This window comes from Zootoca vivipara, chromosome Z (assembly GCF_963506605.1).
Source record: "Zootoca vivipara chromosome Z, rZooViv1.1, whole genome shotgun sequence".
Taxonomy (NCBI): domain Eukaryota; kingdom Metazoa; phylum Chordata; class Lepidosauria; order Squamata; family Lacertidae; genus Zootoca; species Zootoca vivipara.
Window position 1 is genome coordinate 15,915,332 of NC_083294.1, and position 11,939 is coordinate 15,927,270.

At 45.1% G+C, this 11,939-nt stretch overlaps 1 protein-coding gene across 1 annotated transcript; it reads right to left on the reverse strand.

The window, feature by feature from the left end:
• Positions 1-3,106: 3,106 nt before the first annotated feature.
• Positions 3,107-10,025, reverse strand: LOC118083947 (torsin-1A). The gene is made up of 5 exons (XM_035113059.2): positions 9,657-10,025; positions 8,151-8,416; positions 7,495-7,670; positions 6,208-6,329; positions 3,107-5,367 (listed from the first exon to the last, which is right to left on the reverse strand). Exons 1-5 carry the CDS (start codon positions 9,880-9,882, stop codon positions 5,123-5,125), a joined length of 1,035 nt encoding a protein of 344 aa, XP_034968950.1. The 5' UTR covers positions 9,883-10,025; the 3' UTR covers positions 3,107-5,122.
• Positions 10,026-11,939: the final 1,914 nt, after the last annotated feature.

Genomic DNA, 11,939 nt, shown 5'->3' on the forward strand with positions numbered 1-11,939 from the left:
CTACAACACCCATAATCCCTGGCCACTGGCCCTGCTTGTTGGGCGCCGATGGGAGTTGTAGTTAAGCAACAACTGGAGGGCTGAAAGTTCCTCACACCTGGTTTGTAGCTCCCTGACTGTTCACCATGGTGGCTGCTTCAAGCCTCAGTAACAATTGGAGATCCACAGGTTGCCCACCCATGATGTAAGACAAGCCCACAATTATGGACCATAAGGCATTAGCTTTCAACAGCTGGGATTTGCTAGGAGTGACTTTGCCTCTCCTCTCCGCATTCCTAGACTATGACACTAGGTCTGAAATGAAGGATGGCTAATGCTGTTCTGGCATCCGTACCTGCTCCCAGGTGTCATTTTGGGAATTTCAGCTCATGGGGTCATTGGGAAGCAGAGTGCTTTTCTCCATCTGTTGGCCAAAGCATTGCAAATTGTGCAAGGGCATCTTCCTAGGGAAGCTTGAAGTTATTCACTGTGCAGGTAACCAATGGCATTACCAGGTCTCCCTACCGATGGAAGGTGGGGTCCTCTCTGTATATGGGACTCTAAAGCTGATCGACCTTCTGCCGTAACGATGCAGTTAGGTGTCAGGTTGAGCTCAGGGAAACTAGCTATAATAGGCCATGGATTTGTATGTCTTTGCCCCTTAAATCTCAACAGTCATCTTTCCAAGAACAAACCACTGTCCCTAAAGGGGGGGGGTCGTGTGTGTGTGTGTGTGTGTATAATTTGCCTGTTGATGGGCTGGAACACTACCCTAGAGTTTTTGACGAGGTTTGCAGCTTTGGTATAAGTCAGAAAGGGGATTCAACTTTGGGTTTACTGTTACACATAGCCTGGTTGGTTGGTTCTTCCCCAAACCAGTATGCCTTCCCGCCCGATGATGTTGGATTCCCAGTTCCAATCAGCACACCCACACCCCAACAAGTGTGGCCAGCAGTCAGGGATGATGGGAGTTGTAGTCCCCAGCTATAACTTCTGGAGGACACCAGGGTCGGGCAGTCTGGTTTAAATCAAGGAGGACTAGAACCCTTCCTCCAAATAATGCCTCTCCTACCTGTATATATTTCTAATGGAAATTAAGGAACATATTTTTTTAAGTATCTTTTATCCCTCTATCCTTCAAATGGTGATAAAAAATTTATTAAAGCTACAGAGGTTTGGGGATGGTGGGGAGAACTGGGTCAATTCACTACCCCCCACCACAGCAATAAATATGTTTAGCACTATTTGCCAGCCTGGGGCCCTCTAGATGCTTGGCTAGGGGTGATGGAAGTTGGGGTCCAAAACATTTGGAGGGCCGCAGGATGGTGAAGGCTTAATTAAGCAGCATTTATTTAAAGGAATGAGAACATGAATGTGTGAAATGCAATTGGGATGTGTGTGCAGCAAACTGATAATTAACTCCAGATGCATCTGAACAGACAGAATAGGTTACTCTGCAACTTCCTGTTTGATAGAGTTTTAGGCAAAGTAGACCCGTTGAAATTAACTATGATTCAAGTTGGTCCTTTTCATTTCAATGGGTCTGTTCTTGAGTGTGACTGATATCGGCTATAACCCTGTGTGTTGCTGTAGAGAGAATCTTGTTTAAGCAGGAGCTGCCAACTGAGCTCTTTCTGGGTGTAGCGGTACAAGAAAAGGCCACAGAGCATTAGGGCAAATCATTTAGGCTCCTGCTGCGGTAAAAAGTCTTTGCAAGGGACTAGGCATGAAAAAGGTTGGTTGCATAGTCCCTATTCTCCTGTAGCCTGGACACCATCTCATCAGATATTTTGCCAAGAGACAGAAGTGTGCTGGTTGAGTGTGTACTCACTTTATCTCGCCATGAGGTTATGCTGTTCCTTCTAAACACAATGACTTCTTCGCCACTTGGGAATGCAGTGGCCAAAAAAATCACCAAAGGCTAAATTGGCAGTCTCACAATACAAGTTCAGAGTGGGGGAAGGTTTGATCCTGTGTTTCCCCTTTTAAGAATCCAGAGGAACAGCTCATTTGTGGCCGAGAAAGGACATAAGAATCAGTGGTTATGAAAAATTTGAAACTTTTAATTTGTTTTAAAGATGGCCAGTGTGGGCTAAGTTTTGTAACTTCTATGGAGTGACTGTAGGTCAGTTGCTGCTATCTGTATTAAATCTTGGACAAAAGTTCCTTAAAACAGGTCTCTTGCCTTTTCTTATTTGCTCAAGTGTTCAAAACTGCAGCAGTTCTAATACTCTGGATACAAGAGTAAGCTTCAACTGCCACAAGCTGCTGTAGTAAAAGGTTTTCATCTGTGCTCGCTTGTTGTCTTTCTGCCTCCTTAATCCTCCCTGTGGTTTTGTTCATTGTCCAGGGAGCCCAATTTGTCAAAAAGCCAGTTTCTAGTAGATGAGAAACTTTATTGAAAGTTCATTGAAAGACCAGGATCCTCTAACCAACCAGATGACCCCAACAGCAGCACTCCCCCCCCCCCCGCATTTGTAATACCCACCAACTGGCATTCAGAGGTAAAATGTGCCTTCAACAATGAGATGATGCAGCCATATCTGGTCAAATTATGCTGGCAATGCCTTTTGCTCATTTGCATGGCAGGGAAGGGGGTGTTGACTGTTAAAATATCCTACTATACAATTAGTCTCATTTACATTAACTTGCTCACCCACCCCCAGCATTTTACAACACCTCTCCCCCCCCCAAAGGGAAAGTGGTCCATGGTCTGTGAAAAAGGTTACTTGCCCGTTTTAAACCAATAGATGCAGGACAAAGAGACATTTGACCAATTATTTTACAATTTTATTTTTAAAAAAATCAGTTGCAGGAGGGAATAATTGGGTAGTTCTAAATCAAAAAATAACAAAGCTGCAGTCTTCTCCCAACAGCACCTAGTTCAATTTGCTCCATGTCTTTCGGCTGCTTCTGGGTTTGAGGCAGGCCAGTAAGAGCACAATCCTGTGTGCACCTAGAAGCAAGTCCCCCTGAGTTCAACAGGGCCTCCTCCCACCACAGAATATACCTGCCTGATGTCTAGGTGATGTGTTGCACTTAAAATCGGTGTGAAGAAGCTGGTTGTGACACTCTTTCACATGTAGTTCACAGCAAGAAAGTTTCCCCATTTCTCCACCCTGCAAACTTACTTTGTTCAGTTCTTCAGTTCTACAGAGGCTTTTTTTTAAAAAAAATGGGAGTGGGAGTTGGGTAGAAGGAAGGGACAGGGGACTATCTTAACTAATCTAAGCTTGATTTCAAGAGGACCAAAGTGCAATTGACTTTATGTAGGCTTAATCCAATGCCCCGACACATCAAAACATGTGGTTTTTTTTTTTTACTTATGGTTGCTTAAACAATAATTTGAACTTCTCGGCAGGCGAAGTATGTTAGTGATACTGCCCTGTTACTCAATCTTGTTTCTACATTATAGCAGTAGCTGTGCAGCCATATGACGGCTGTTACCCCTGGGTTTGTCCTGACAAGCCATAGTGAAAACTGTCACTGTCCACGGTTTGGTGAGTTACATGCAAAAGTGAGCCATGGAGAAGCATTTCTTCACAAATGCCGAGACTTGACACAAAATTGCCCAGTTAAGGGCAGCTGTTAACTCTGTTATACCAAACAGATTCATCCAGGAGTATTTTCTTGGGGTGTGTGCCAACAGCGGGACATGACCAAACTCAAAAGAGTGTGTGGCAACTGCTATATTTTTCTCTCTTCCATGCTCCTTCCTGCCACCAATGTGAAATTAGGCCACAGGCTGGCTGACTGTGAGCTAGATGCTGCTAAGCGCTTAAATGAGGACCCCTTGACACAAAACTGCATAATCCAACAGCAGCACTTGTGCTCTTTGTAAGATGCACTCTCACCCTTTGACAAGGGCCTTTTTAACAGAAGCTAGGCTTTCAGAGGATAGTGCTGAGAACTTGGGAGTTGTGTTCAGTAAGATCGAGAAAAGCTGTTTTCCTTCTGCCCTACATGAGCTTTGATTTATCAACTGCTCTTCTCCAGCACAAGATGGCTTTATTGGAATGAGAATCCAACATGGCTTCCCCCACCACTCAAAATCAGCCCCTGGAAAGCTGTCACAACCCACAAAACAGCAGGAGTAGAGGTTGTCCCACATGTACTTTAAACCACCCTGGAAACCCCTGCCTGTTTTTGCCTCAGTGGTTCCAAGAGAAGTGGGAACTGAGGCAGGTAAAAAGAAAAAAAAACCCTCTCTTCCTGTTAGTGCCATCAGTGACATACTCCTTTTGATAGACTGTTTTCAAAAAGCCTTTCTGAATTTATTTATTTTTACATATAAATTAGTTTGAATATCAAAATCTCTCACAACCCCCTGCATTCTGAGATTTAAGGCAGTGGCTTTTAAGGTTTTGAGGGTCAGGGAATCTTTTGTGTCACACCTTGCATTGCAAAGGATTCTGGGAGTGGCCTAGAGGGCCACCTCTGCTGACACAGGGCAGTGGGTAAGTTCGTTACACTCCTCACATGCGAAAGGGCGCAAATATTCTGCTGCTGAATGGAGATGGGGGCCAAGGTGGAAGCCAGTCTGACCCCCACAAGTATTCCCTCATTGAGGTTTTTACACCCATACTGGCCAATTCGTTGATGAACTGCCCCCCACCCCAAACACTTGCAAAGAACAGAAAACCACCCCTGCAAACAGTTTGAAAATACCATGTTACATCGCTCTCTCTGCCGCTATTACTGAAACCATTCAAGAAAGAGTTGGCTGTCATGGAAAGCTACACATCTTTTCCTAAGCTTCCTCAAGAACATTCCTTCATTCCTTGGGAGGAGTCATAATTTTTAAGAAGATTGGGAGGCGGTTCCAACATCAGAGATCTCATTAGAACTCAGTCACAGACACAATCACTGGTCCATAAAGCAGATGTGGAAAGAATTCAGGTGGTTTTCACAGGACAGGCATCAGTAAAAGATGCTCTGGAGTGGACCAAACCACAACACAAGGCCGCAAGACTGAGTAATTTGTAGGATCAGGTTCGTCATTCCACTCTGATAAACTACTGAGCTGTCTCCAATCTTGACATAATTAAAAATCTTTTTTAAAAAGAAAAAAAAGATTCAGTTTCTCAAAGTTCTGTGATTGGGTTCATTTTCTTCGAAAACCAGGTAATCATAAATATATGCATTACAGGTAGAAATCCAGCTTTGTGCAAACAGTCTTGCATCCCTTATCAGAGTAGATCCGCTCTTCTTTTGGGAAGTAAGTCATCTCGTCAGCAACCTGGGTCACAATGTCCTCATCCACCTCGTAGTTGCGGGATTCAAGCTCGACCCGAATGCAGTTTTTCACGTGCTTGTACTCCAGAGGCAGGAAGGGTACAAAATAATCGATGAGGTGTTTGTCAATCAGGCTGCTGTGCCAAAAGCCACCTGCAAAGGAAGGTAGCGATCTTGTTTGGTATGGGGTGGGGAAATATTTTTCTTTCTTTCATATATTAATTTTCTTTCTGATTTTATCATTTTGTCCAGAATTGCTTACAATAAAATAAAGCCTAATACATTACACTCCATGCCCCAAATACAATAATTTAAGCTTGGTGAGGGGACTAAACACACAGTACAGGAAATTATGGCCAAAATCATAACATAATCATAATCAGGCCCATGGGTCACCTAGTCCAGCATCCTGTTCTCACAGTGGCCAACCAGATGCCCCAACATAACCAGATGCCCTAGGGGCCACGTGCCAGTGGAGGGTAAGACCAGAGATAAAAGCAGGCAGAGCCAGAGTGGAAGGAACAATGGATGGGACTCTTAACTTTCGTACATGCTAGTTTCACCAAATAAAAGCCAGGTTCGCACACCCCAAGGTGCTGGTACTGCATACTCTTGAGTACCCCCAGAAAAAAGCACTGCATCCCCCTGTCTTTCATCAAGGTAAGTAAGAGTCAATTTTCAAGGAAAGATTCCAGGCAGCCAAAAGTAGCTCAAGCTGGCCACAGGGTTAAACTGGGTGGGGGGAAGCGAGCTTGAGAAGACTTCTGAGGGCCAGAGAGATGGGGTCTGAGAGCCTCATTTGGTCCCAAGGCCTAGTTTTCCATCCCTGTGTTAGGCAGCACTGATTTATCTTATTTGCATGCTGCTAATTCATACAGGGTAACATGGCAGTGTACAGCAGCATATACAAAGCACCACCTTGTTTTATTTTTCACAAAAGTATGGTTTGCAAATATTTCAATAAAAAAGGACTGCAGGTTTAATATTACTCACTGTTTTTGTTATTGAAAACAGACATGGTCAGGTCCAGGTCCCGTAAGCTCAGGTCCTCCCTCCTCTTTCCCCTCCTCCAGAAGTCCAACGCCACCTCGGTGATCTTTTCAGCCCCTGCATTACTGAAGTGAAAAAGGAGGGCGTTTTTCAACAGGGGCTTTTAAAACCCTTGCAAAATTTGCACCAGTTGCAAGTTTGCTACGAGCCCAAGTTCAAGATACTAGTACTGATATGTAAATCCCTATACAGCTCATGACCATGTTAACTAACAGCAGCCTGCTGGATCAGGACAATGGTCATCAAGTCCAGCATCCTGCTCTCACAGTGGCCAACCAGATGCCTGCGGGAGTCCCACAAGTAGCATTATTGGCTCCAACTGTGGAGACAGAGCATAACCATCATGGCTGGTAGTCATTGATAGCCCTCTCCTTCATAAAGCTGTCTAATTCTCTTTTAAAGCTATATAGATTGGTGGCCACCACTCAAGGTTACTTGAGAGAACACCTTATCCCTTACATGCCCTGTAGATCCCTGTGGTGAAGTGTCTCCTGCAAGTTCCAGAGATCTCAGAAGTCCATTCTGTAGTAACTTGGAGCAGGGCCTTCTGTGTGGCTGCCCCAGTTTTGCAGATATGGCAGGTGCCCACCACCTGCACTTTCTGGAAACAACTGAAGACATCTTTGTTGTGACAAACTTTTCCAGCTGGATAAATGGATCTTTACTGTAAGTGCCCAGTGCTTAAAGTTTTTTTGTTTTGTTTTAAACGTACCGTGTTTCTCCGAAAATAAGACACCGTCTTATATTTATTTTTCCTCAAAAAAAAACCACACTATGGCTTATTTTCAGGGGATGTCTTATTTTTTTCCTCCTCCTCCTCCTCCTGTCATGGCCGGCATTGCTGCTGCACCCATCACTATGTCTTATTTTCGGGGTATGGCTTATATTCATTGAATGCTTAAAAATCCTGCCACGGCTTATTTTATGGCTACGGGTTATTTTCGGAGAAACAGGGTATTAGCTGCTTTTCTGTCTTTTAAATTACCTATTGTGTAAATTGCCTTGAAAGGGCCATTTAGAAAGCAATTAGTAAATTAATGGTAGGAGAGCAAGAAGCTAAGGTGGAAGAAGAAAATTCCCTGCCACCAGATGGTCAATAATTTAATGCCTTAGGTTAGGTAATGAAATCTTTCTTCAGGACATATCCCAAAGATGGAGACGAGAGCTTTAAGTGCCGGCTCCTAAATTTAGAAGTACTTTTGCAGCTTCACATCCAGGCTTGTTCCTTACCTAAGGAAGATGAAGATAGCTTTCCGATAAGAAACACCGTCCAGCTCCTCGTAGTAATCCAGGAAAGGCTTGATGGAGTCGATGAGGCCAGCGTGCATCTTGTCCATCTCGTCAAATATGAAGACGGATCTTGGGCAGCTGCTCACATTGCCCCGGATCCACATCTGCAACTGGTCCTTGTTATTTCAAAAGAACATGTTCTGTTTATTGACAGTATTGCTAACCCTGCCTTCTCAGCTTGTGGGGAGGGCTCTAAAGATAGCAGAGGGTTGCTTCAGGGGGTGTAGGCTTGAAACTGGGCAATGATGGTTCTGGCAAAGTCCTCACCCACCCCCCACCCTCCCTCCCTCCTCTCACTCAAAAGTAGGAACACTTCAGCTCAGTGGGAAACTTTTTTCAGACAAAGAGGCACATACCCTTCCAGGCAACTTCCTGGGGGCCTCATACTAGTGATAGGCAAGGGCCAGAAGCAAGAGTGAGCAACACTGTGCTTTTGTAGGGTAGGCTAGTTCCTAGTTCCTGCTCCCCTCTCTGTTCTCCATGTAGGCAAACAGGAGTCACTTTCAGAGTTCAAGGACATGTTGCAGCCCTTCCCCAGAACCACAGCTGTAAGGAAATAGTTACATCTAGTCTTAAGATGCAATCAGTCTTTTTACCTTGTACTGGGAAATGTTCTGCTGATGAGGAAAATGCAGAGTGGATACAAACTGATGTACAAATTTGCTGTTGAGGCCTCCTTCATAAAGGCTCTCCACGATTATCCTACTAGCAAAGTTTTTGCCAGTCCCAGTCCAGCCATGTAAGGAGAGTGTCAGAGGCTTCTTTGGGTTTGGATTATTCAAAAATCCAGTAAGCGATTTCACAATCACCTTCTTCGCTAGATGCTGCCCAAAGAGTTGGTCATCCAAACCCTCTTGAAGCACTGGGGGGAATAAAAGGAGTAACTGATTAAGAGAGCATTTTGGTAATCTGAAGTCCTTCTGTGCAAGCATATAATTTTTAGCCTGGCAAAGATTAGTGTGAGGAACCCAACCTGTATGAAAAATCACTACTCCAGTAAGCCACAAAGTAAGAATAATAATATAATTCTAGTGCTGGAAGAATTCTAGTGCTGGAAGAATAGAATTCTAGTGCTGATTGCTGAAGAATTGATGCTTTTGAATTATGATGCTGGAGGAGACTCTTGAGAGTCCCATGGACTGCAAGAAGATCAAACCTATCCATTCTGAAGGAAATTAGTCCCGAGTGCTCACTGGAAGGACAGATCCTGAAGCTGAGGCTCCAATACTTTGGCCACCTCATGAGAAGAGAAGACTCCCTGGAAAAGACGCTTATGTTGGGAAAGATTGAGGGCACTACAGAGAAGGGGACGACAGAGGACGAGATGGTTGGACAGTGTTCTCGAAGCCACCAACATGAGCCTGAGCAAACTGTGGGAGGCAGTGGAAGACAGGAGTGCCTGGCGTGCTCTGGTCCATGGGGTCACAAAGAGTCGGACACGACTAGACAACAAGTGCTGGAAGTGACCCTAAGGGTTATCTAGCCGAAACCCCTTAAAATTCCCTGAGAAAGGCTCAGTTTCTTGATTTATGAGCAGAGTCACAATTTCTTGGCTCTTTTAACCTTCAGTCGTTAGTGGGGGCAGGGGTTCCATGGTCAAAGTGCCTAACAGAGAGAGAGAAAAAAGAGAGAGAGAGAAAAAATAGGGGAGGGAAAAGGATACCCAGAGCTTAGTAATAAAGCAGGCAATGCTTATGCACAAGGTCCAAGGTTCAATCCCCAATGACATCTCCAGGTAGGGCTGGGAAAGATTCCGTCTGAAACCCTGGAGAGTGATGCTGCCTGTTGGTGTGAGCAATACCGAGCTGTATGGACCAAAAGGTTCTCCTTCCCTGACAACTGCACACACTTTCCTTTCATCTTATTCCTGTGATGTCACAGCAGTCACATCTAGATCCACAGAAACACTTAGGGCAGACCCTGCGCTGCCATTCCCTTCCCTGGTACCAGTGGGAGCGTCTGCTTCCACCTTCCTTCTCTGATGTTAGAGCATGCACACCACTCGCCTCTGAGCAGAGCTCAGCCCACCTGGGCTGCCGGACTCTGACGTCACAGAACCACAACGCGAAATTCTCACCCCGCTCCCCCCTCCAGTAGCTCACCTGTCCCGCTGCGGGCGTCAGGCTTGTGGAGGCAGCAGTGGGCGAAGTAGCAGTAGAGCTTCGGGTAGGAGATGATTCCTGTGAGGGCGGAGGCGGCGGCGCCGGCTAGGGCCAAGCCGAGGCTGATGGGCTCCACCGCCTGGGCGGTCGCGCTCAGCTGCCACAGCAGCACGGTGGCGCCCAGCACGAAACGCCTCCCCGCCCGGCGCGGGGGAAGAAGCTTCATCGCCGCCGCCGGAGGACGAGGGGGAGGGCGAGGAGCGGGGCCCGGGGAGGAGCAGGACCCCACTGCTTCCCCGCTGCCCGGTTTGCCTCAGAGCTGGCGCTTCCGGTTCCTGGAAAAACAGGGAAGTTAAATTTCCGGCTTCGCGGGCGCCATCGTGGTGCCGGGCAGGAGCAAGGGCAAATGATTGGCGGAGCGTAGAGCCAGTGGGAAGCGGTGGAGGGAGTATCACGTGGGTTCGGCTTTCTCCCTCCGCCTCCCTCTTCCTTTACAAGGACGACAGGGCTGTCTTCGTTGTTATTATCGACTGTTGATTCGTCACGTGGGTTACTCGGAAGCAAGCCCCATGCTCTTTGCGTGTTTGGTTTTTTTTTTTTTTTGCTACTTTGCATGTTTGCAAGGGAGGCTGCTGAGAGAGATAACGGAAGGGTGAAAAGCTAGTTTCAATATCTTTGTCATTTCATTATGTATCATTCCCCCAAAGCCTTTAGCTTTTCCATATGTATTTTTCATATGTCCACATCATTATGTTTACACTTCCAGCATTTATTTGACACAGGCTTGCACATATTTGCCAATTTATTTGGCGTTAATATCATTTTCCTTTAAAATAAAACAGGCAGGCTGTAAATTTCATACCCACTTGCCACAGTTTTTCGTATGAAACCATGTCAATATTATGGCCTAAATTTGCTTTTTAACATTTACGTTGGTTTTCTGTTATCTTACTATATTATGGAAAACGTTAATTAAAAAAGAGTTCTGCAAAAAACGGAAACAAGAAATCCCTCTCTGTCCCCCACCAATAGGCGCTGTCAGAGTTCAAAGACACATTTCAGCCACGCAGGGCTTTTGAGTGCTGCGTAGAAATCCCCACCTCTAAATAACAACAGATCCCACAGAGGCAAAATAAATATGATCTGGCAATTCTAATGTTTGCCCAGCAGAGGGCAATAGATGCATTCACAGCATTTCATCGTGGTTCATAAAAAACACAAAACTTTTTTCCTGTACAGCATACTTGAGTAATTAGATTGCAAAACTTGATTCTTATTTAGAATCATCCAGGCTCCCCTGCTATGTAGGAAATCCCCATGCACTCTTTCAATAATGCTAGAACTTGGGTCACCCAATGATTGTCAGGAGGTCCCGGGCAGAAAAAAGGAAGGCTTGTCTTCACATAACCTATAATTAGAAACCAAGGAAAGTGTTTTGTTTATTTATGCCACTGAACTATAGTCCTAATAAATATGCTGTCATATACTGAGTCAGATTCTTGGCCCATTCAGCTCAATACTGTCTACACTGACTGGCAGAGGTTCTTCAGGGTTTTGGGAAGGGGACATTATCAGCTCTCTCAATACTAAGATGGACCAAGGGTCTAACTCAGAATAAAGCAGTTTGTTGTGTTTTTGTTTCAGAACTGGGATAGCTCAGTTGGTAGAGCATAAGCCTCTTCATCTCAGGGTTGTGAGTTCATGCCCCATGTTGCATAAAAGATTCCTGCACTGCAGGGGTTTCGACTACATGATCCCCATGATCCCTTCAAACTCTCCAATTCTATGATTCTAAGATTAATACCACTTGCTTTCCATTAGCAAAAAAGGGAGAGCTCACGACTTGCTGGTTGTAATGGATGATACTGACCCCCTAGAGGATGGAATGATAATTTAAAACACATATTCAAGGCTACTAACAAATCAGAAACTTCAGGCAATATTTAAAAAACATGTCACATTCCCCATTCTGAATGGCAATCGCAAAGTTAAAATGTTAACAAAGGCCAAATGCAGTAATAATGTCTAAAAGCAGTCATTGAAGCTCAAAACACTGTCAGAAATGGACCAGAAGCCTTTGAAAACAGCTACTTCTTCAAACACACCTCACTAAAAACAACAGAGTGACCTCAACTGGGGTCAAGTGATCCAGAGTAGGGCCTCGTCTGAAAACCGGAGCATGCCAGAACTACTACTTAACAATTGGTGCCTGGGGTTGCTTCCGACTCTCCCTTTTTCCTTGTGTGTCATGTCTTTCTGATTGTAATCCTGTGGGTGTAGGCT